The sequence below is a fragment of the Colletotrichum costaricense genome, assembly GCF_030867565.1.
Source record: "Colletotrichum costaricense strain IMI 309622 chromosome Unknown Scaffold_8.1, whole genome shotgun sequence".
NCBI classification, from domain to species: Eukaryota; Fungi; Ascomycota; class Sordariomycetes; order Glomerellales; family Glomerellaceae; genus Colletotrichum; species Colletotrichum costaricense.
The window spans coordinates 855,987-879,143 of record NW_026848237.1 but is presented as its reverse complement, the minus strand read 5'-3'; the positions used below and the strand labels follow the sequence as shown (position 1 = coordinate 879,143).

General features: G+C 50.0%; 10 protein-coding genes across 10 annotated transcripts; 6 read left to right on the top strand and 4 right to left on the bottom strand.

The window, feature by feature from the left end:
* Positions 1-1,371: 1,371 nt before the first annotated feature.
* Positions 1,372-3,492, top strand: CCOS01_08325 (uncharacterized protein; the record flags this gene model as incomplete). The annotated part of the gene is made up of 5 exons (XM_060456486.1): positions 1,372-1,508; positions 1,583-1,865; positions 1,919-2,117; positions 2,183-2,512; positions 2,567-3,492. The coding sequence occupies 5 exons, from the start codon at positions 1,372-1,374 to the stop codon at positions 3,490-3,492; spliced, it is 1,875 nt and encodes a 624-aa protein (XP_060312760.1).
* A 588-nt stretch (positions 3,493-4,080) lies between these two features.
* Positions 4,081-4,335, bottom strand: CCOS01_08324 (uncharacterized protein; the record flags this gene model as incomplete). The annotated part of the gene is made up of 1 exon (XM_060456485.1): positions 4,081-4,335. The coding sequence occupies one exon, from the start codon at positions 4,333-4,335 to the stop codon at positions 4,081-4,083; it is 255 nt and encodes an 84-aa protein (XP_060312759.1).
* Positions 4,336-5,718: 1,383 nt separating this feature from the next.
* On the bottom strand, positions 5,719-6,254 carry CCOS01_08323 (uncharacterized protein; the record flags this gene model as incomplete). The annotated part of the gene is made up of 3 exons (XM_060456484.1): positions 5,719-6,010; positions 6,069-6,135; positions 6,203-6,254. 3 exons carry the CDS (start codon positions 6,252-6,254, stop codon positions 5,719-5,721), a joined length of 411 nt encoding a protein of 136 aa, XP_060312758.1.
* A 43-nt stretch (positions 6,255-6,297) lies between these two features.
* On the bottom strand, positions 6,298-6,735 carry CCOS01_08322 (uncharacterized protein; the record flags this gene model as incomplete). Its single annotated transcript, XM_060456483.1, has 1 exon — positions 6,298-6,735. The coding sequence occupies one exon, from the start codon at positions 6,733-6,735 to the stop codon at positions 6,298-6,300; it is 438 nt and encodes a 145-aa protein (XP_060312757.1).
* Positions 6,736-7,404: 669 nt separating this feature from the next.
* On the top strand, positions 7,405-11,313 carry CCOS01_08321 (uncharacterized protein; the record flags this gene model as incomplete). Its single annotated transcript, XM_060456482.1, has 8 exons — positions 7,405-7,429; positions 7,498-7,983; positions 8,103-8,122; positions 8,375-9,084; positions 9,580-9,675; positions 9,758-10,501; positions 10,553-11,016; positions 11,093-11,313. 8 exons carry the CDS (start codon positions 7,405-7,407, stop codon positions 11,311-11,313), a joined length of 2,766 nt encoding a protein of 921 aa, XP_060312756.1.
* Positions 11,314-11,568: 255 nt separating this feature from the next.
* CCOS01_08320 (endoglucanase-6B) lies at positions 11,569-12,792 on the bottom strand (the record flags this gene model as incomplete). Its single annotated transcript, XM_060456481.1, has 2 exons — positions 11,569-12,032; positions 12,096-12,792. 2 exons carry the CDS (start codon positions 12,790-12,792, stop codon positions 11,569-11,571), a joined length of 1,161 nt encoding a protein of 386 aa, XP_060312755.1.
* Positions 12,793-15,343: 2,551 nt separating this feature from the next.
* Positions 15,344-16,860, top strand: CCOS01_08319 (uncharacterized protein; the record flags this gene model as incomplete). Its single annotated transcript, XM_060456480.1, has 4 exons — positions 15,344-16,015; positions 16,071-16,263; positions 16,320-16,416; positions 16,497-16,860. The coding sequence occupies 4 exons, from the start codon at positions 15,344-15,346 to the stop codon at positions 16,858-16,860; spliced, it is 1,326 nt and encodes a 441-aa protein (XP_060312754.1).
* Positions 16,861-17,975: 1,115 nt separating this feature from the next.
* Positions 17,976-19,579, top strand: CCOS01_08318 (glycosyl hydrolase family 26; the record flags this gene model as incomplete). Its single annotated transcript, XM_060456479.1, has 4 exons — positions 17,976-18,135; positions 18,197-19,206; positions 19,264-19,455; positions 19,523-19,579. The coding sequence occupies 4 exons, from the start codon at positions 17,976-17,978 to the stop codon at positions 19,577-19,579; spliced, it is 1,419 nt and encodes a 472-aa protein (XP_060312753.1).
* Positions 19,580-19,795: 216 nt separating this feature from the next.
* CCOS01_08317 (uncharacterized protein) lies at positions 19,796-20,278 on the top strand (the record flags this gene model as incomplete). The annotated part of the gene is made up of 1 exon (XM_060456478.1): positions 19,796-20,278. One exon carries the CDS (start codon positions 19,796-19,798, stop codon positions 20,276-20,278), a length of 483 nt encoding a protein of 160 aa, XP_060312752.1.
* Positions 20,279-20,994: 716 nt separating this feature from the next.
* Positions 20,995-22,779, top strand: CCOS01_08316 (uncharacterized protein; the record flags this gene model as incomplete). The annotated part of the gene is made up of 1 exon (XM_060456477.1): positions 20,995-22,779. The coding sequence occupies one exon, from the start codon at positions 20,995-20,997 to the stop codon at positions 22,777-22,779; it is 1,785 nt and encodes a 594-aa protein (XP_060312751.1).
* Between the last annotated feature and the right edge of the window lie 378 nt (positions 22,780-23,157).

Here is a 23,157-nt window from a genome sequence, read left to right as displayed (position 1 = left end):
CGTCGTGCGGTTGACGTTGATATCCAGGGTCTCGAGGCCTAAAGAGTTCGACTCGGGTTGGCTCATTGGAGGGAATGTCTATTGCAAAATACTCGGATTTCTCGTGGTAGTCGACTGCAACCTCCCGCCAAGGACGGTAATTCAGCTTGGCAATACAAACCCTCCCACGGATGAAGGATGAGGTAGAGACTGAGCGCTGACGTCTCCGAGGTTCGTGAGTAGAGTGACTGCCGGGCGAACCCGAGTCTGAACGTTCCAAGCCCCTCTCTGAACGGCGATGCGTTGTTCGCGACCGTGACCTTCGCTCTTCGTTGTTCTCATTGATTTCATGGGAAAGGGCTCGGACTGACTCTTGGACACAATGAAAGTCTTCTAGGTGTTGCTGGAGTGTCGTTTCAAGTAAGCTCTTCTTATCTCCTGAGTCGATAGATTCAACTGTCTGAGACATATTTCGTAGGTAGCTTCCCATAAGCATCAGAGAGCCCAAGATCGCATCGATTCTACACTTCACTGGCGAATGCGTCATTTCATCATGACCTTCCTGTTGTGCGCCATTGTCATCGACGGTCGTCGTAGTCGCCATAGTTGAGTCGCTCTGTGTTTGGCCGGAGCTTCCGCTTGCCTACGTGACGATGAGCTTTGTTTCTTGCCCGCCAACATTTAGACATGTCGCAATGACATACCTCTAACATATCGCTTGGAACGACTTGCTCTTTTCCAGTGGTCGACATCGTTTTGCAGCCTCGGCGTTGTACCTGTTGCTCAGATTACGACTGGAGACACGATTTGCTCCCTGGTTGAGCGATGGGCAAGCGGGAAGGGTACAGCGTCCCATATTTGACGGTTCTCCATTGCGGTAGCAATGGAACATGTAATCCGGTAATTGCATCAGCAGCCACCACAGCCTGCTTGAGGTTACACAGAGAAGTGAGACCGGCTTCGTTTCGACACATTTGCATCAGCTCATTTTGCTGTAGATAAGCGCGCCTGCATCCTTACCCTGACAGAACTGTCCTATCAGGAGCATTTCTGAAGCCATGCGGCACCCTCTTCGAATGTATTGCCCGTCATGTATCCAAACAGGGAGTCACCTCACCGCCTTCATCCGGTTAAGCCCAGTCTTCCATGATGGAGCATAGGCACACCACCAGCCTTGGCAAGGAATGTATATTGTTTGCCTGAAATGCGGGGAATCAGGCTGTGAGCATGGGAATAGGCGGTCTCGATGAATGCACTTTGATAAGAGCAGCTGAAAGTGACTAAATGTATCCATACGAGTAGTCCCTGATTTTACCTAACCTATAGTATCTATCCTCAGGAAAACATCACCCGTGACCAACAAGCTTGCTCTAGCAAGATAGTTCTCGTGCGATGGATGTCACGAATACAAGTTCGATCGAAACCGAGGAATACAGACGATGGATCAAACATCATGCGTCTTCACAGGACCCTGCATGGGCGTTTGACGATGCTGTAAAGCGTCTACAGATGCCCCCAGCTTCGCGAAAGTAAGTAACTCCGCTCCCACTCAAGAGTTTGGTTGTTCAAACGGCTTGCGATCATTAACGTGAATCGGGGTAAGGCTTGAAGCCAGCAAGCTTAAGTTTGACGAATACATCAAAGGATTCCTCTTGAGATCATCTGATTCGGCAACAAAGAACATTCTAGGGAACACAGCCTCGTGGGAGGATGTCCTCGTAGAAGCTAAAGCAGTTTGCGATAGGTACAAGACACAACGGAACATCTTCGGCTACAAAAACCGGTTGTTTACGACCTCGGCACGTCGTATTGAGTTTCTGATAGAGCTCGTACCAAGCGGAGACTATACTGGTACAATATGCGGCGGTCTCAAGCTGATCTGCAGTGTATGTTGTAGGCCTTTCAAGTCTAATTTATGTGATCTTCTAATAGGTACAAGGCGGCGAAGCGTCATCATGAGCTTGTCGACGTTGTGTTGAATGCTTTGGCTACCTTGTCACAAGAGATCGATGCGACCAAGACCTACGTTCGGCTCTACGCGTGGTCGCCGCTCCTTCGAAGTGCAGTCGAGACACTATACGTGGCAGTCCTTGTCGCAATCGAAGCAATGATCAAGTGGCTTGAAGGCCTCATGAAGGGTACGTTGCCACAGGTATCATTGACACTGAACTTGAGCTAATCGTGTTATTCTGATTTACTTCAGACTTTGGCGGCTTCAGGGCAGGACTCAGATCAATCTTCGCGGGTGAAAACTACGGTTCCGAACTACGAGACAAGATAACCACGAGCATCGACGAGGCTTCGGCCCACTTTGACGATGCAGTCAGAGAATGCTTCCATTTGAAATTTGATGGAGTTGCCGAGAATATACTCACACTTGGCAATTCCCTGGAAGAAGTTCATCAATTCCAAGGGGATGAATCAAACAGGAGGGCTGAGGAAGCTAAGCGACAAGAGATAGGATTGCAAAAGTCTTTTGAGGCAATGAAATCACTCGAGAATGTCGTTCATGGTCTAGCCCGGGACTCTAAGTGTATGGCCCACAATTCGCAGAATCCGAATGCTCTGAACTGACGTATATCGATAGGGCAAATGGAAGAGATCAAAGCCTTGAGGGCTGAAATCAACCAGCAGTGTCAGGGAAAGCCTCAACAGGTCACAAACCACTATCACCTATCCATCCCCCAAGTCACAGCTTCTCAATTATTGTCGGCACTTGGTTTCGGTTTGTTGTCGAACGCTGAGACTCAGGCGGTCTCTGCTATACAGAGAGATTCGGAGTTTGTCGTTTTCATGGGCAAATCGCTGAATCCACAAAATCAAGGCCGTATCACCTCCGTTACGCAGGACTTCAGATTTCAACATTGGTTCAAGTCGATGAACTCCGAAGTCTTGACCATTAGCGGCATGGAACTTGATGCACTGCACACCGATCTTGTTTCGCCCTTAAGCTACATGTGTTCAATACTTGCCCGGACACTTTCCCGCATTAATTGCGCTCGCCCTTTGGCATTTTTCTGCCGTCTGCACTGCGACCCAGACGGTCCTCTTCCTGGTTCCACTGGTTTATTGAGGTCATTGATCTCACAAATCGTTCTTTCTTCATCAGACCAAATTGATCTGGGGTTTCTAGCAGAAACAGACCTGCAAACCATTCGCAGTTATGATCTGGAAGTTCTCTGGGGCGTATTCGAGAATGTTGTAAACCAGCTGAGGTCCGGAGTTATCTTCTGTATGATTGATGGCGTGACCTTTCTGCAGAGTGAGTTGCACATCCGGGGAATGTATCTGGTCATGCAGTGGCTAGGAATGTTGGTGAAGGACATACAAGCGCGCAACAGCGGGCTTGTTTTCAAAGTGATGGCGACGAGTCCAGTTGGGAGTGAGTATTTCCGCGTGTGGTTCCCTGATGCCATAGAGATTGCCTTGCCTGGAAGCTTTTTGTCTGATGGGCTGGAACTTGACGAGCACAGGATGACATCGTTCGCGCAAGGCTCATTTTCATCTGCTTGAATTCAGTGCCGAAGGGGGGGGTCTTGATGTTGCCAAGTCGCTTTGCGTTCCGTTATTTTCTTTTTTTTTAATACTCTCATTAAGCAGACAGGTTTTTCAAGCATCCACATTTTGTCATCTAGCAAGCCGTAAATCTGGTGAACTATAATTTTGATTCCGTAATGGATCATGTCTTCCCGCCCGCCGACCATTCTGATCTTATCATGTCTGAATGTATAGCAGGTCTCTTATTACGTTTTGTTACAGCTAGGCATCGCTCGTCGTCAGTCTACGATCGAATCAGGAATCGTATCAGGAACAGATATCGCTTTCATCTTCAAGGCGTACGAAGATGTCGGCCCAGCGCTACAACTAGGTAGACGATTTGCCCCATGGCATTAATGTCGCAGAATTGGCCTATCTAAGGTTGGAATCTGATAATCCCTCGTACATTGTGAATCCAACTATTTACTCAATTGATTGATTGAACACTCCAAATTCGATACTTTCTGCCGCTGATCTTACTTTAGACGATTCTTCGAATCTCCTCAGCATTATGTCCCAGTCGCTTTGTGCTCAAAACCGTGGAACAATTATCTTATCTCATATCTAGCAGCTCACAGCGGGCGTGTCTCCGCGATCGGCATCGGTCGTAGCAGGGCATCCGCTGATGCACTTCCGGCAGACCTGTCCACTGCCCTCGGGTTCCGAGCTGCTGCAGCTTCCATCACAGCGGCCGGCATCGAAAGACTTGTAGTGGCAGTCGTAGCAGTCGCGACGCACGAGGTTGCTGCTCTCGGAAGAGGTGGCAAGGACGCCCGAGGCGACCAAGGTGATTGCGGCGACGATGGTGGCTAACTTCATGGCTGCGGTTCGGAGGCAATATTTCGACAAGTGTATAGGTAAGATCTTCCGTTCCTATGACAAGGATAAGTCGGTCAAGCTTTCGGTCAGCTTTGCTCAAAGTTGGAAACCTACCTTGAGTAGACGTCGAAAATGATAATCAAGAAGTAAAGGATGCGAAGGTTGTGCTGTCGTGCCGTGTGACTATACATGGAAAGTCTTGCCAGCTTCGAGATTTATAGTCCAACTATGATTGCTTCTTCCACTGGGGAAAGAGCAGTAAGTGATCGCCGTTCCTGGAATAACATCAGGTGATGGATCGAGTCAGTCCTCACGTTTTCCTCGAGAAGCTGTTCCACGATCGACAAACCTTATTCTGAAAAGTTGCCATTCATAGCTTTGCCTGTGGATAATTTCTGCAATGAGTCTTTTCACTTTAATTGCCAATTCAAGCACAGTACCTCTGATACGCGTACTATTACGCTGCCTCCCGCTCGTTGTTGAAGATCCGGTGAGGCTCAGCAGTCAACGTATGCCTCCAGCGATGAAATAGCTGGTCGTAACTACGGACCTCAAACCTGGATTGAGTCATGGTTTGATAATTGATGCTGCAGATTATACATGCACTCAATACCAGAACTCAGACGATACGGACTTTCAACTTACCACTCAGTTAGATTGATAGGGTCACGATTCGGACGGGTCCAAAAGCTTTCGCTCATTCCTCTTGACCATTGGAACTTTCGTGATCAGTCATGTCTTGTGTCCGGACGTAGTAGCGGTCAAACGTGTATAAGAGAACAAGGTCCCAGCCTGACTACATTCGGTTTCGTGTTCCCCCGCAGCTAAGTCGTCGCCTGCAAGGAGCAATGGTGAATAGTGGGCTCGAAATACCGGTGTGCGGATACTGTCCCTAAGATTGTTGAGTAATCTTGCATGCCGTGGGATCCGAGGGTCTCCATTTGTGGCCTTTCCTCTCTACGATACCGACGTCACGGCGCTGTGGAAAGCGCCATTCCCTACTAGTACTTTAGTTGACTCGACAGGTAGACAACCGCGCAAGTTGGAGATTCAAGACTCAGAATCTCCCATATTATTTGAAAGAATCGAGCTTGTAATTCCTCTATTTAACTCTATTTAACATTGTCCTGTTTTGCCTGATTCCCAGCGAACGATGAGCTGCTGGCCCTTCTGCCTTATGCAAACCTTCAAGTCCGTACCTTAGCGAGACCGAGCTTTCGGATCCGGCACGGAACTCGGACCAACCGAACTGAGTAATTTCAGACCTGTTCAGGACCCAAGGTGGTCTCCAGAGCAAATGACACAAGCCCCTATATGGGTATACGTTTTTCAGCTTGTCGAAGCTCCCAGCCCCATTAGGGAAACTGTCCATACCAATACTCATCAATCCTTCTCGGAGTCAGACAGCATGAGAGTCTGATCCTTGGTGGGCAATCCTCCGAGGACTGCATTGCAGCCAGGAGATCGTTTCAAATGTCTCTTGATGAAGGACGCCTTTGACAATTTTGTTCGGCATACCTGGCAACGTCGCCTTGGATCAGGTACGTTGTTCTCTTTGGACCACGTTTTGTGATAGCGAAAAGAGTGCTCGTTCCGCTCCTTGGATGTTGCAAATGTCATGGGGCACTTTTCGTCGCCGCATTTGAATCGTCGTTGGTGTCGTTTTTCGTGTCGTCTGTTGGAAGTTCAGATGTTTTGTGGGTTTGGCAAGGCATGGAAAGGGTCAGACTTACCGAAACTTTTCACCCGCCTCATACCACTTTTGATGCTCGAGACAGAAGACACGTCCTGGTTGCGATGCTCCAGAACAGTCAGTTCAGTCCTGTCCAAATACAGCAGGAGGAGTTCAATACCATCAACAACGAACAACAGGCTTGGTTGCTCCTGAAGGGTACCTTGACAGAATTCAGCCGGCTCATGACTTGGCGAGCGAAGGCCAGGAACATGTGTAAACTCCGACAACTAAGCCATCGGAGTAGGTCCATGGGGAGCTGCCCATATATTCGCATCGACGTTGGGGTTGTCGGATGGGTCTTCATTGGAAGCAGAAACCTCTACCATGAATTGTTGTTGAGTGCTACAGGATGACTCGGTCTCTATCGCCGATCTCTGGACCCTATCCCCAGCATGGTTGAAATTGGCTTCATACTCATCGTATTCTAGGCAGTGCGTAGGTTGAAACAAGTGATTGGTCTCAACACAATCGAGCAAATTGGGGTTGATGTCTTGAAGGGCTGTATCAACAAGGGCTGAGCTGTGATCTGTCTCAATCAGCAGATCGACCGGAGGCCAGCCTATTGGATCCCACGTGGACAAATCTTCATTGCCTAAAAGCTCTGTGAGTATAGTGCTAGGGCTCTCCAACTCCTCAAACTGCTCGGAAGATGCCTGGAAGCTCATGGTATGAGGCTTTCAAGGATCTCTTTCTCATCGAGTGGAGGAGTCGCCTGGTCCGATTGCGATCCGGACGAAGAAAACGTAATGAAAATGGAAAAAGTCAGCAGGCGACAGTCCGAACTGACGACATATATATACCTTCATATCATGTGTTCCCAAAAAAGAAAAGTGGGAAATGCGGGCGGGTATAGTCGTTTCGGTAGTCTGAAATTCGGTTTCCCAACCAAATCGAAGTTCACTGATCTCGAGCTGTTCAGGCCTATCGCTGCTTCAGACCTTATCTGTGTTGGCCTTACTTCGGGCTTCGCGGAGAAGCTCTCCAATGAGACGCAGAAGTGCATAGCCCTGTTCCTGGTCTTGATAGAGAGCCTAACCTTAAATCCGTTGGGACGAGCTAATACCTCACGGGATGGTGGGCTGGCCTCCTGCAGCTGTTACACAAAGTAAAGCGGCCAAGGATGACTACTTCCATAAGTTTGGTGGAATTACTACGTACATGTCGTCACGATCATTTTCTTATCCCGTGACATTGCGCAGACGTTTACGAAGCTGTATAAATATCTTGCGAATATGGTGGGAGCAACAGAGCAATGCTGAAGGACGTCGGCGCCTTTGATCTACCTATGCAGCAGTCGCTATTCAAGATCCATTTCTCAAATTCACCACATCAACATGGTTCCAGTTGCGACTTCACCACGTTCGTATCATGAGCCTCCTGGAGCTACATACAGCTGTCTATTTCATCGCCGCTGACTACTGCTACAGCTGGGCTTATCTCGATGAAGTCTCGAGTCATCAACAAGTTTTATGAGCCCCTGGTTCTTTTGAAGGCAATGAACGATGAGATGACAAGCCTGGCCGAATTCTTCGACCCAGATGATCTCAACTATCGCGGAGATGTGAAAAAAATCTTCCAGGCCTTTGTATACAAGCTAGCTCATGTTTGCGACAGTACCCCGGGTAACGGGGGCAGTACCGTCACCTCAATCATGCTGCTTCGCGGCTCCGAGGGAACAAATGTTGAGTATCATCTTGCATCAAATCAGCGATGTGTAGATGATCTCGAGAATGTCAGGGCATACCTTCAACATTTACTTGAGCGGGTTGACAGAGCATCAACGTCAGGAAGGACCTCGGAGCTGCGTAAGGACCTGCTGAACGCAGTAATCTGGTTCAACAGACCCAGAATCAACTCCTATATCGTCAGACTTGAGATTGAGATACAGCGTTGCATCAAGAATGCTCGAAATGGTAAGCCAAGCTGTAGAACGTTCGACGACAGTATAAATGACTTATCGCACGTTGATAGAGGAACCAGTCATTGAATCCCTGACAAGGACTCTCGGACTGCTTGAGTTTCACGATGACAGGATGGCCACTCAATCTCATTGTGAGTTCTACGCTGTTATGTATCAATGAAACTGCATGTTTCCAGGAATTTTTGACCTGATTAGATAATGTCGCAGATCTTGACAAATGTAATGCCCTTCTTCACAACCTAATAAGATTGAAAGCCTCTGAGATATGGGGATACATCGACCAACGAGCGACAGGGGTTCGTTTGGATGGAGTCACAAGCAACTCCTCTTCTTGTTGGCCTGAACTACGGCATATGGTTAACCGTCTTCTGGCATATTGTAAGGATATCGAGTTCTTCCTTCTTGCGAAAGACAACTGGCCTGAGATATTTCGAAACTTCATGATCTTGGTTCACCCATCGAGTCACCCGCTCTCGCGACCAAGACGGAACAAAAGTATGACCGCCGAAGGCATTGTCGGTCGCATGACCCGCAAAGAAGACATCATCGAAAGATTCAGGCAATTCGTCCAAGACCTGCAAATCATGCACTTGGACCAAAGAATTCAAGCAGAATACCAAAAAGACAACTTTCAGCCAGTTGTCCACTCGGAGATTTTGCTGCTTAATCACCTCGAGAAATCAGCGGGAGGCGTTTCGCCTGACAGATTCTTCAATAATTGGATGTACATTGGCAGTAGCAAGCCAACCTGCCGGCTCTGTGAGTACTACTTCGAGGAGCACCGGTCTGGCGTCGGGCATCGAAGCAGCCACAAAAACCTTTACATCAGCTGGCGCGTTCCTGATGTGCTCCAATCCGAAGGTCACGGAGGAGAAGAGAAGCGACAAGTTATGGTCGACAGGTTGCTTCTGAGGATTCGCAAAGATGCATTCAATCTCGTGGAGAAAAGGGTGAGGCCAACATTCAGGAATCACGATTCCATCACGTCATCCGTCAGCATGACTCTACATGGGAACTGGAGCGAGGCTTCCGACATATCTGATGTCATGGCCTCAATGGGAAGTCTGCAATTGAACAACGATGAAGGTACTCAGTGAGGGGAGTCAAATTTCAGGGATATAACTAAATTGGAAATACACGGTCGCGAATTTTAGGTTTCATGTCAGAGCCATTTTCACCAATACTTGACGCATGAAGACGAGCTCCCACCGGCGAGCTGCATGCCTATAGTAGGATTCGCATTGTTATCTCCCTGCCGGTTAATTAGCGCAATTACAGAACCGAGCTCAATCATGTGATGCGTTACACTACACGTAAGCGCCGGGGTGCTTTGTTGGTGGCTGAATCCCTCAGGTTCATCTCATGGTCATGGACCCCGCACCTGTTGGTGGCGTGAAGAAGAGGCGTGATGTTTGCGTTCCACAACGTACGACCTCAACACCTGCCCGTTGGTGAAACCAGCGCCCTTCATGCTCATAATGCCTTCAAAAATATTGAGCATATTTGAGTGGATCTCTAATCATTCTATAACGGCTGTCACCGCACTGTTGATACCCGTGATACTGCTGGTTTGCCTCCGCCGGCCAAGTCAAGATGAGCCACCGTCACTCCCCGAGGTCGTGCCTTTCATCAGCAACACTTATCAATACATGACGAATATCAGAAGACTTATGGAGCGTGCAAGGTTCGTCAAGATGAAATGCAGGTTGTGCCGTCTGTTGAGGCGTCGCTGACTAGTTGCTTGTAAGCCATTCTATGAATCACAGCAACATCGTCAAATTCTACCTAGGACCAATGCGTGTATACTTTGTACAGGGGGGAGAGAGCGTGCAAGCCATGTTTCGATCGTCTACCAGCATCAGCTCGAACAAGTTCATCCTACTGGTTATGAGAAACCTGCAAGGGTCCGCCCAAAAAGATGTGGATAAGTTCGCAAACGACCTCTCGGGGCGGCAAAGAGTACCTGCACCCGGCTACGAGAACACACCGCAAGAGGAGCGATATTGGTACACTTTGCATCACATTACTGTTGAACATCTATCACGCGCAGAGCCCACTGCTCATTTGGCAGAAACTTACACAAACTTCTTTAACGAGGCTTTGGAAAAGCAGCCTGTGGGCCAGTGGGCGACCGTTCGTCTTCTGGAATTCTTGAAGAAAGAAATGTGTGCGAGCGCCATCAGGTCGTTCTGCGGCACCGAGTTACTGGAGATGTTTCCGGACTACGTCGAGCAGTTCTGGCGTTTCGACAGCATCGCTTTTCAGGTTGTGTATGGGCTTCCAAAGTGGATCAACAGCGGTCCGGTAAATGAACGCGATAAGTTGAACGGCATGACGCAGAAGTATCTGAGAAAGGCCTTTGCAAAATTTGATTGGGACGGTTCTGCGGTGGATTCCATCTGGGAGCCCACGTTCGGATCAAGCTACGTTCGCAAGATGACCAAATGGCTTCACGACACAGATATGGCTCCGGAGACTCAAGCCGGTTTCTACATGATTGCGATCTTTGGGTACGTCTGACAGCTTCGTGTTGACAAGGTGCACTGATGCTGATCTGTCAGAATAAACGCGAACACAATACCAATCACCACATGGGCGATGATTGAGCTCTTGCGAGATCAGAAGCTGTTCCAAGCAGTTCGCAGCGAGGCCCTTGAGACCCTTAATGTGGATCCCGTTACCGGGAAGCGGTCCTTTAACGTATCCAAACTCATCTCAATGCCGCTGATGCAGTCTATTTATACGGAGTGCATGCGTCTTCATGTCTCCATTGCGCTCTCCAGAGAAGTCGTCGAGACGACCACGCTCCACGGCTTCCGCTTAGAGAAAGGCTCAATAATTCAGGCCCCGACGCATTTTGTGCACTTGGACGAGCAGATATGGAGCCAGGAAGGACATTCTGCTTCTGAGTTTTGGGCAGAAAGACATCTAAAGCATGTGAAGAAAGTAGAAGAAGGTACTGATCGACTTACCACCGAAAAGCAGTTTGTATTGGCGGGAAAGACCAATGACTTCATCCCGTTTGGTAAGTGGACTTTCCTGAGTTTCAATGACGAGGGGCATGTCACCACAATGACAGAGTAAACTAACATCATGCATAGGTGGTGGACCATCCATGTGTCCGGGGCGGTTCTTTGCCAAACAAGAGATTCTTCTCACAATCGCCATCCTTGTCACAAAGTTCGACATGGAGTTTGTTGAGTGGACAAATTTGGACGGGTCCAAGTCTGATCGACCCCCTGTGGATGATGAGCGGTACTTTGGTACAGCTGCTGTACCTCCGGATCGCGATGTCAAGGTACGGTGGAAGAAACTATGGTGACTTCTCCAACTCCAAGCCTTCTTACGAGTTGGTACGTGAAGTCATGTGTGATAAGTGACCTCAATAGTCCCCAAAATCCAATCTTAACTTCGACTGTGGGTGTATGTTCGCAACTTTGCTCTTTAGTGAGCCATGATTTCTGGTTTAATATGTGCCTTATATACTTCTAATGATGAACTATGAACATGAAGGGAATCCCACGGTGACGGTTCACAACTGCGAAGTTGTCATCGGAAATGAGACGGATACTGTTCCTTAAGCGTCGCTCGGAAGGATAGAAGGGTCAGCATTCTCGACCAGCATCTGTACATACTCATCGAACCAAGCACCAGCCCTAGGTGCACCCTCAAGACCACAGCGTCCGTCGCTCTCGCCACCTGGCTTCACCCACACGATGGAGTCAATATGGGTGTTGTTCACCGGCGTGCCGGGCTGCATACCGAACCCGGCTGGATGGACATTGCACCATTCACCCCACTCGGCTCTGCTGTTGGAGACACGGCCTTGGTCGATGATAAACCGGGATGGCAGATCTTCAGCCTCCAGATAGGGAGAAAGGGATAGCGCGTAGTGGTTCTCGTCATACGAGTTGCTCCATTCTGTGTAGTTGGCGCGGGGGTTGGCGTGGAAGGGGTTGTAGTTTGAGACGTTGGTCGAGAAACCGCGGATCTTGGTGTTATTGCCGGCCTTCTGGACGACCTTGGCGAAGAGCTTCGCGGCTATGATCATTGTCAGTAACTCATGTCGTCGGAAAGTGAGTTTTTGTCAATCACGAGACTTACAAGGCTCTAGGTTGTCGTTCCAGCCTAGCCATCCACCATGAGCAGCATCAATGTAGAGGTTGACGTGATCATACTGCAAGCTTGAGATAGCATATGCAATACCATCCTCGTACACCGGTTGCGCCTTGGCACAGAACTCGATTCCTAAGTTCGTTACAAGGTTCGCCAAGGAATCCGGCTCGAGAACAACGGCAAAGGTCAAGTCACTGGCTGCAGCCAGCTTCTCTGCGTATGGCTTGACAAAGGTCTCCTTGTACAACTCAAGCCCGTTGTTCTCGCTGCTAAATTCGCCAGCACTCTCTCCTGCACTGCAATCTCTGTCAGGGAGGTCGTAGAGTACCAGACCGACAATTTGCTGCTCGCCCGTCTTAGACTGAACGGCACGGGCTCGTTCGATAGCCGTGTCGATATTTGCTAGACCAGAAACGTCCGCAATCCAGACAAATGTACCGATATCTTGGATGGTTCGGACCTTGCCTGCGTTTACAGTGTCACCCTTGGCGACGAAGGCATCATGAGTCTGTTCAAGCTTATCGGCCCAGTCTGGGTTGGCGTAAAGCTTCTTCCCGTCGAAGGGGTTTGTTGTGTCGTTGCCGGTGCCTGCACGGCGGAAGTGATGTCCTCTCGTACCAAAGCGAGGTGATGCCGATACTGCTCCTAGGGTAGAAAGAAGAGTTAGAAGTGAAGCGAAATGCATTTTGACGATTGTCTGAATGAGCAGCTACTCGACCGGCGGGTTTGCTTGCGCGGATGTCAACTCATTCGCAATATCTTCTCCGTGTAGCAAACTTGCTGCTTCTTATACCTCGAGAGCTGGTCCAGTGATCACGTTTGCTACGGCAGTGTCTCTCCCATACCGGAGTGAATGTCGCCAGGTCAAGAACGGAACCAAAGGCGCCTCGCTGCAATGCGACGGTTATGATTTACCAAAGGGCCGTCAACACAGTTCTCCGTCCGAGAAGCCTAATTGAGAGAGGATCGACGCACAATCCAGGGCAAAGCGCCAGACTCGATGCATTATGCGATGGTGAAATGTGAGAAATAGATTGCAGGCCGAACAATCGTTGGGTTCCGGCTGCCGTCCCTGGCAGGTGGCTAAGATCTGATTTGTCGGAAAATAACAAGATGCTCGAATTGCCGAGCTAGGCCAAGATCCTTGATTGGAACCGACGGCTTCTCTTCCGAACTCCCAATTCGGAGCCACCTACCTGGTCGCTCACCTCTGGACAACTGGCCTTTTGGACTTTCTATTTCGAGCCTGTAACTCAACAGCACTAAAATTGATTGTTTCAAAAGCATACTCACTGGCTATGGAGAGTTATGCACGTGATTTTTGACACTCCTTGATTCGGGATATCGGGCTGGTGAACCGTCAACCCACAAGGCCTAAGGACAGTTACATACCGGAGTCTACCTATCAAGATACACGAAGCTCTTCTGATTGTGTTACTGCTGTTCGTTTGTAATTGTCTTAATCAGCTTATCAGATGGCATCTTACCTACCTCAGTGCGCCAGGGTCTCCAACGTTGATGGAAGGGCTCACTCACACCATCTAGCAAATATTCTGCCAGTGGCTAACACTCATATTCGTGGGACTATTTGAACAGAATTGAGTCGATTATATGTATAGAATCTTGGACTCTGTCAGATGTTTCTATTGCTAATGGCTCTCTCCATCTTGCAAAACCAGGATCTTTAGACGGAACAAGAATCTTTGAAACTAGAGCATAACAACACCGGGCCTTATACGCCCTTTTTTGCTTATCATAATCGTCATTCTGTGTTTCATTCGGGTGCTTCAGTTGCGGCATGTAATTATACGAGCGAAGGCATAAGAGCTCAACATGTTATGCTTTTGACATGTTATGCCTTCTTCGCCTACAAGTAGTCATCACCCGTGAGACGACCCATTACTGGTGAGATTTCTCTCTGTAAGCGACAGTCTTGATCATACACACCCTTCTTGTTCTATAAAAAGATGATTAGTATACCAGGATCACTGCAAATCGCTTACCTATGTTGGGACAATAAGTATCTTACTTCTAGGAGTACTTACCTACAGTAGAGTGTCTGACAATCCATAGAGTCCTAGTACCTACTTGAAACGACGTGTACGACATCCCACTTAATCAAACATCAGGAGTAGAAGGAATGTCAGTCACCAGGGGGTCGTCATCCCAGCTGTATCTCACGATGGTTTCAATGCCTCCATTGTCGTTTTATGTCAATGGCGTCGGAGGGATAATTGATGTCAAGGTTTTGCCAGCAAGCGTCCCATGATCCGTTCAATCCTCCCAACGGCGCCGACCAATTCGTTCTCTCCAGGTTGATTGTCACACGAGCTAGAAGACGATCCTTGCAGGTGTCAGCATATTAGCGGGCATCCTACCAGCCAAATCGACGAGTTATATGCAGCCCAGCAGCCAACCATCTGACCGCTAGCTTAACGCGGAAATCCCATGAAACATAAGACGCGTATTTCAGCAGCTTATCTTCGTCTAAGAAATGATTTGACAGTGAAGTGGTTCCACTGCCACTATGGTTCCTTTTTCCTTATACGCGAGAAAGAGGTTGCTAACGCCCTCGCGACACCCTAGTGGTTCTAGCGCTGATACGATCTACCGAATACGGTCAGCATTTCGTACGCGAAGGATCCTAGGCGGCTGCGTAGCAGGGTCCCTCAGTAAGCTTTCCTCCGCCTCCGTCGGCGAATTTTTACTCCCTGATTGCACGTCACCGCTAGGGTTTACGAAAACGAGAGGACTGAAGGGCCCCAGAGACACGTGGGGAACGCGGAGAAGGCGTTCGTGGAATCCGTAGTCCGTTCGAACTGTGTGACAGATTGCGACGTTCAGGGTTCAGCTGGGGTCGTACAGCGTACAAAGATCCGACTGCCCCGCAAGACAAACTTGAGACGTTTATCGATCTCGTCGATCTCCATCATCAGTGTGTTCTCTTTGAAGCATCGATAATATGTTGTGGCTACTGTGGGCGCCAGTCGCTCTCGCGGCTGTAATCATCGCAGTGGATCGACTGCGTAAGAAGATAAAGCCGAATTACGGGCTTCCACTCGTTGGATCTCCTAACGAACGGAGCCTGTCTTCCGCTATTATCGATGGCTATCAAAAGGTGATTATGCCGGGCTTCCTGTACTTCCTACTGAATCGTCAACTCACCGAGACCCGAATGACAGTATCCAGACACGGCGTTCGTGGTTCCAAGCGACCCCCCAAGGGTCATGCTTCCAATGAACCTATACCAAGAGGTTATCCAAGCACCAGACTCTGAGATGTCCTTCGCTGCTGAGATTTACGACATCTTCCTCGGCCGCTACACTCACGTCGGCGAGAGTCGATGGGAAGTAATCGAGGCCGTACGAATCGACTTGACAAGGAATATGTCTGGTGTTCTCCGGCCAATTCAGGAGGAAGCTAAGTTCGGCTTGAGTCAGCTAATTGGAAATTCGGCAGAGTGGAAGACTCTCAATAGCTACCATCTAGTTCTCCGCATGATCGGGTTGATGACTGGCCGGGTCTTCGTTGGCATGCCCTTGAGTCGCGAGGAGGACTGGATTAGGGCTTCGATTACCTTCGCTACAGATGTGGGCAAAAGTCGTATGGCTGCCCTCCGATGGAACCCGTGGATCAGGCCTTTTGTCCTCCCGTTTCTTCCTGAGGTGCGCCATACGCGCCGAGCGCTTCAAAAAGCAAACGAGCAGATGCGACCTTTGGTCAAGAAAGTTCTCCAAAGTGAAAACTTGCCTAACGAAAAGCCGGCGAAACCAGGTGCTCCTGGGGCTTTCGTATCGTGGATGATGAAGTATCTGACTGCCGAGGAGAAGACTCCAGAGACAATGGGGACCAACCAGATGTTGCTTTCGTTTGCTGCCATTCACACAACTTCCGGCACAACCACGTTGGTATGAACCTAGATTACATGCTGAATGGTCCAAAGTTCGAGCTAACGTTTTTCAGGCTCTTCACGACTTGCTTGGCCGCCCCGAGTACATCGAACCTCTGCGTGAGGAGATTGAAGAAGTCATCAAAGAAGATGGTGTAGAGAAAGACGAAAATGGGCAAGTGTTTCTTTCAAAGTCTTCTATGGGCAAGTTGAAGAAGCTCGATAGCTTCATCAAGGAAAGCCAGCGCACAAGTCCATTGAGCTTTGGTAAGTTACTCCTATTCTAGTATCAACTCGAGTCCAAAATTCACCTAAGGGAAAAGCCGGCACATCCAGAAGGCTTCGCAAAGATCAGACCTTTTCCAATGGCATGAAGTTGCCAGCTGGAACAGCCATCTCCTTTCCATTATGGGCTGTATAGTAAGTCGTACACGCCATGAGGCTTCGATGCCAGAGCCCAGGTGAAACTCAAAATCAGAGCGAGGCTCACAAACTCCTAGTAATTCTACCACAACAAAGACCTTCAGCCCAGAGTATAATGCCGAGACTGGCAATGCACCACCAAGCGAATTCGACGGTTTCCGTTTCGCACGCCTACGAGATCAACCAGGTCGTGAGATGAAGCACCAAGCTGCGACAACTGGACCAGATGCGTTCAACTTTGGGCATGGCCCGCACGCATGTCCGGGACGCTTCTTCGCTGTCTATGTGATCAAGTGCATATTCATTGAGTTGTTGATGAACTATGACATCCATCTGAAGGGAAGTGCCGGTAAAACGACGGAGAGACCACCGAACCAAATCAACAAAATGATCGTGCAACCGAATTTCGGGGCCGAGGTTGAGGTGCGAAAGCGTACTTAGGTTTGAACTCGGGGACTAGCTTTGAACATAAAGGGGGCGAAGATGTTTTAAGTAAGACTCATAATCTAGGCGAGACGAGCAATCAAGTTCACTAGCAGCAGGGCGATATTCAAGATTCTAAAGTTTGCAACCAAAAGGGTACCCGGGGCGCGAGTCTTTGACTACTTGGATCACTGATCGAAGGGCAAAAAGATGATGTCAATCGCTGACGGGAATTGAGCCCGACGTGGCTGGTAAATGTTAGTTATTGTACTGATGCTGCTGATCGTGGAATGAGGCTTACGGGTCGAACCCACAACCTTGAGATTAAGAGTCTCACGCTCTACCGATTGAGCTAGCCGGGCAGTTGTGAACAACTGCTGGTTGTTGGAGCGGCGGCTTCGTCGGTGGGATCATGTAGATGGGGCACGATACTATCGAGACCCTAGACTCAGGGCACCAAAATTTTCGAATCTAAGTGAGGCCGAAGTGGATCGTGGAACCAGGCCAAACCATGTTAATGTAAAACCCTTGGCGGCGGACCATCGGCTGCGTGATCGACAGGCCCCATCATGAATAAGGAACCGTCAAGTTCGGATGAACCGCCCAACAATTGTGCCCAAGAGACTCTTCGAACGGCGAGAATGCGAGAGGATGGAAATAGAGATCACTCTGCGTGGATTGACGCCATCTGGCATCTGAGCCAAGCAAGTGCCGAGTCGCGGGGGAGTCTCCCTTTTTGCAGCACACGGAGCGTCACACTCCGTCTTCAAATACATGAAGGCCAAGCCCCCTTCCGTCATCCCGGTTCGATGCTCTGAGGCCCCGGCAAACATGCTCAATCAAGAGAGACGGGATAGATTGTGGAGACGCAAAATTAACCTCCGCCACCCCTGGAATCTTAATGATCACCATACCCTTCCCCGGTGAGCCCCCTACGGCACACGGCGAGATTGACACAACGAGGGGGACAGTTCGGGACGAAGGAAGAGCCGCCCGACTTTCGTTTATAACAAACATTGATATCCCACCGGCGAAGCCACTCCTCTGGTTTCTCGGGACGATGCTGTTTCAGCTAATCTTTTCGTTTCTCTTCCTTTTCTTGTAACATCCCCGCGTTGATCTTCCGTGAAATCATGGCGAGATCTACGGCGCTTTCTCTCCGTGCCGTCCTCGCGTTTGCCGCTGGCGTGTATTCGCAGAACTGCATCGGCAGCACTGGAGCTAAGGTCTACGAGGCCGAAAATGGGGTTCTTAACGGAACCACCGTCGCGACGGAGCAAGCTGGCTTCACAGGTATGGCACGGTTATCATTTAATACTAGTCTCATCGTTTATTGACTTTTGGTGGTTCACAGGCACCGGCTACGTAACTGGCTTCGAGGATGCCACCGACAAGGTCACCATCAACCTGGACTGCCAGGGCGAAGGACAGAAGCTATTCGACCTCAACATCAGATACGCTGGTATCTACGGCGAGAAGCGCACCAATGTCATTCTCAATGGCGGTGCCGCTAGCGAGGTGCTCTTGGCCGCGACCGAGACCTGGGCCAACGTCTCCGCCGGTCAGGTGCTGCTCAACGAGGGCAACAACACGCTTGACATTGTAACGCACTGGGGATGGTACCTCATCGACTCCATCACGCTCACGCCCACCGAGGCCCGCGGACCTCACAATGTCAACACGGCTCTCGTCAACGCGAAGTCCAATGCTGATGCCAACGCCCTGTACACCTACCTTCGCTCCATCTATGGCAAGAACATCCTCTCCGGTCAGCAGGAACTCAACTACGCGAACTGGGTCAACGAGACCATCGGCAAGTCACCCGCCCTCGTCAGCGTCGACCTGATGGACTACTCTCCCAGCCGCGTCGAGCGGGGAACTGTCGGTACTGCCGTCGAGGAGGCCATCATCCACCACGAGCGCGGTGGTATCGTCTCCGTGCTCTGGCACTGGAACGCGCCTACTGGTCTGTACGACACGGAGGAGAACAAGTGGTGGAGCGGTTTCTACACTCGCGCCACCGACTTTGATGTCTCAACTGCCCTTGCTGACACCACCAACGCCAACTACACCCTCATTATCCGCGACATCGACGCCATCGCCGTCCAGCTCAAGAAGCTCCAGGATGCCGGAGTCCCCGTTCTTTGGCGCCCACTTCACGAGGCCGAGGGAGCGTGGTTCTGGTGGGGAGCTAAGGGCCCCGAGGCGTGCAAGAAGCTCTGGGCTCTGGTCTACGACCGTCTCACCAACCATCATGAGCTGAACAACCTCGTCTGGATCTGGAACTCGGTTGCTGCCGACTGGTATCCCGGCGATGATACCGTCGACGTTCTCAGCGCGGACGTCTACGCTCAAGGCCACGGCGTAAGCTTATCTTCATTTTCTTTCCTTTCACAGAATCCGTTGTTAACATGACCACAGCCCATGACGACTCAGTATAACGACCTCATCACGCTCGGACAGGACAAGAAGCTCATCGCGGCTACCGAGGTCGGCAGCGCTCCCTTCCCCGATCTTCTCCAGGCTTACGAGGCCCACTGGCTGTACTTCTGCGTCTGGAGCGATGGCTTCATCAACAACACCGAATGGAACAGTGTCGATGACTTGAAGAAAGTGAGTAGCATTGCCAACCCCTGTCTGCGCCGTGCTGGGCCTCTGGTACTAACATTTGAACTCAAAGATCTACGAGAGCGAGTATGTCCTCACTCTTGACGAGATTCAGGGATGGAGAGGTTGAGGATCGGGATATCGAGAAGAGCTTGCCTTCTTCTACTACCTTCTCTGTAAATACTTTTACCAAATCAGTGTATAAAAATCAAAGACTGCTGAGTCTTGTCTTCGAATTTCTCCGCGAGAACTCAGTTCGGTCTGTCCGGGGAAACGGCGCCAACCTGGAGGTGCTGTCTTTGTCAACACACTGGACGAGCCGACGGATGGCCTGATCGGGACTAAGATGAGCGTCGATGAGCTGTTACGCGTCTTTCAACCGGGTCCTGGCCAGCCATCTAGCCCCGAAATTCTAGACCCGAGTCTAGCCCTGCAATACGTCAGGCGCACTTTGGGAGAAAATTCTATACCTTTGACGTCAGCAGCTTCTGTTATCAAGGCACCGACAAGCAGCGACCCTGTGAGCAGGGACTGGCCTAACGGGACCAACGGGGAATTTGACGAAGGGGATGACGAAGGGGACGACGAAGAGGATGACGAAGAAGACGATGAAGAGGATGACGAAGAAGACGATGAAGAGGACTACTCAGGGAGTGACATGGAATATTCCGATATCGAAGGGTTTAAGGAATGGGAGTTTGAAGAGAACCCCAGCGGGTATGTCCCTGGCGAAGAGCTCAGAGTCATGAACTTTTGGCGGAACCGTGGTGTCTATGGACGGCCAACCTGGAGAGACATAAAGGCTTATATGGATGGAGTGCGACTCTGATTCAGACTTCGATGGCGCGTTCTATAATAAAGAGGAACAAGAGTGGGAAATTCGATACAACCCGCGCCGGTTTAGGTAAGGAACACTAGGTGCGACAAAGTATTGGATGGACTGTCTACGTGTAATATCAATTGTATATCTTGATGGACTTGGATTTGAACCTGCAAGTTTGCAGCTTGTTCTCGATTATGCTCAACGTACCTTAAACGGGAAAGCGACTCTCATCGCCCATTTATCTTGCAGATCTCAATGTCTGCCTTGCAGCCTGCTCTTCGCTAAGGTCGCTTGAGTAGATTTCTTTTAACCAAGTAGTCATCTGTGAATTGACCATCTTCGGTAGTCTCGGTTTTGATTTCCGACTTCTGGAGGTCATTACATCGCTTCTTGGCGAGAACCTTGCTCATAAAATGGCACAGTAATAGTAATTGCACGTGACGTCACGCGTCAAAGACGCGATGTGGTCCCGCCTTGCCCAGCCTCAGATTGCCGTTCCTTGTTCACAACTCCAAAGACATCCAAGTTGTCGAGACTATACCCCAAATACGGAAACCTTGACACGGGGTACTGAGTGAGTCTACCCCGCGTTACGCTCTTTCAAAGGCAAAGAGTAGATATCCGCAGGCAACGCAGGCAACGTTGGTAACGTAGAATGCCTGGGAATGGCGCCATTCACGATTGATGTGCGGAATGTATCCGGAGCCATCAATAGGACCGAGATGGAAGAGACGAGCGATAACCCAAGCCAAGAGCTCGCTGCAGTTTACCGGCGGTTGATAGAGGTCGACCCGACCTTCAAAAAAATCATCAACCACAAGCCAGAACTTAGCCTGGAGGACTGGAAAGCACGCAAGAAGGCAAATCCAAACGAGCTCGGCCCTTACTCGGACCTAATCGAACAAGGATTTGCTCTTCGAGCACACGTTCACGGCATTCTCAACCCGACGGACAGCAGATTTCTCAACTTGCCTTTCGAGCTCCTAGATCAGATCTGTTCTCACGTCGACACCGTCTCGGCACAGGAAAACGATTTCACCTGGGCGCAACCACACAAGAGGCGAAAAGTCGACATCGAAACTCTCCAGTCCCTTCGCCTGACTTGCCGCCGTCTCTGCGAGGCAGCATCCCCTTACTTGGTTCCTACCATTACGGTACACGTCACACGGAAATCACTCGATCGCCTGAATGCGATTTCCCGGCATGCGACCATCGGACGAGGCGTGCGCTGCATCCGCATCCCGCTGGGCTTCTACGATGCACTCGCAGCATTCGCACATGAAAATTTCATTCTCTTGGCGAAACACGAGCTCCGGAACTTGTTCCGGCGGGAATTCTCGCATGGGATGACGCGTAAGGACATGCTGTCAGACGGAGCAAAAGAGAAGCTTCAGGCGATATTCGATCTTTTGGATCGGCTCACCAACGACCAGCCTTGGGATGAGGAGCTTTCAAATGCATTTCACGGAGGACTCATTGGGAAAGCCTACGATACATACACGCGCCTCGAGGCCGAGCAAAAGCACCTTCACGATGACAGATGGCACAGCTTTTCCGATACTGTATCATTTACAATGAAGCGAATGCCGAATGCGACGAGACTGGAGATGAGCGATTCGTTTGAATCGCAGTGGATTCCGCCCGAAGGAGACGCCCTCGTCAATGACGACGAACTTTACCAATACCTCATAACTCCTCACCGATGGGAGCACGTAGCCACATCGGTTGCTCAACTTGAAGACGACCTCATGAGCGCTCGACGGCCGTTCGGATTCATCCCAGGCATTCTCGGAGCTACTGGCGTCTTCCTGACACGATTTGCTGTGCGAGTCAGCCCCATGCACTTTTGGGATGCATTTGAGACAGTGGGGGATGAGCAGACACTAGATGAATACACTTGGGTTACTGAACAGCTCCGGTGCTTCGAATTCACGAGCAAATATACGCTCAGCGATGGCCCTTCTAGAAGACCTCAGGTTACCTGGTCGAAGTTCCACGATGCGGCTGAGTTTGAAGGCTGTGGGAAGCTGCTCAGTGTTCTTACCACGACGGACAGTCTAGAGCGCATCTCGATCGACTTGGAGGAGTTCAGCCGCGACGCAGACACAATCGAAATCGGACCACAAAAGCCGTGGCATTTCAACTGGTTTGTCCGAACGCAACCATGGCCCAATCTCCAACGACTTACACTCTCGAATGTGCGACTCAGCTCTCACGACTTTGGCGTTCTTCTTGGCGATAGAGAGATAGAACTTAGTCTTAGCTCTGTTGAGATGGTTCAGGGTACGTGGGAGGAGACACTGGATATGTTGCGGCGCAAGACCGACGCGAAACAGCGGGGAGAGCAGGGTCTCGCGCCGCTTAGAATTATGGCTTTGACAAGTCTGTCTGGGGCTGAGTGCAAGGAGATGGGTGAAGATAAGTACCGCGTCTTGAGTCTTGCGGCTCAGGGCTATGTGTGGCATCTTCAAGAGAATAATCCTTTCCGATGGCGTCCAGAGGACTGATGTTCCGCCATGATTAGAGGTAGATCTGGGAAAGACGGTGCTGTAAGCAATTGAAGCTTTTGATGAAGCCCAATAGAGACATGATTGAAGGCCTCCAGCCTCTCGAACTCTAGCAATTTGCGTCCCTAAGTCAGAATCAACTAAACGCGTCTCATTGCTGTGACTGAAAATGCAACCCCGCACTTTTCGATTGCCCCTCTACCCCACCAATTGTTACCCCTCCATAGTGCTTGAACAGCGTGAATAGGAAAAGAGACAACATTAACCTTCAACCAATCTGGGTTTGTATACGTCAGATTGAACAAGTACTCAGTATGGAGGACACAAAGAAGCCTCATGTAGTTTCATCTGAGCCACTGGTGAGTTGCAATGAGTTAA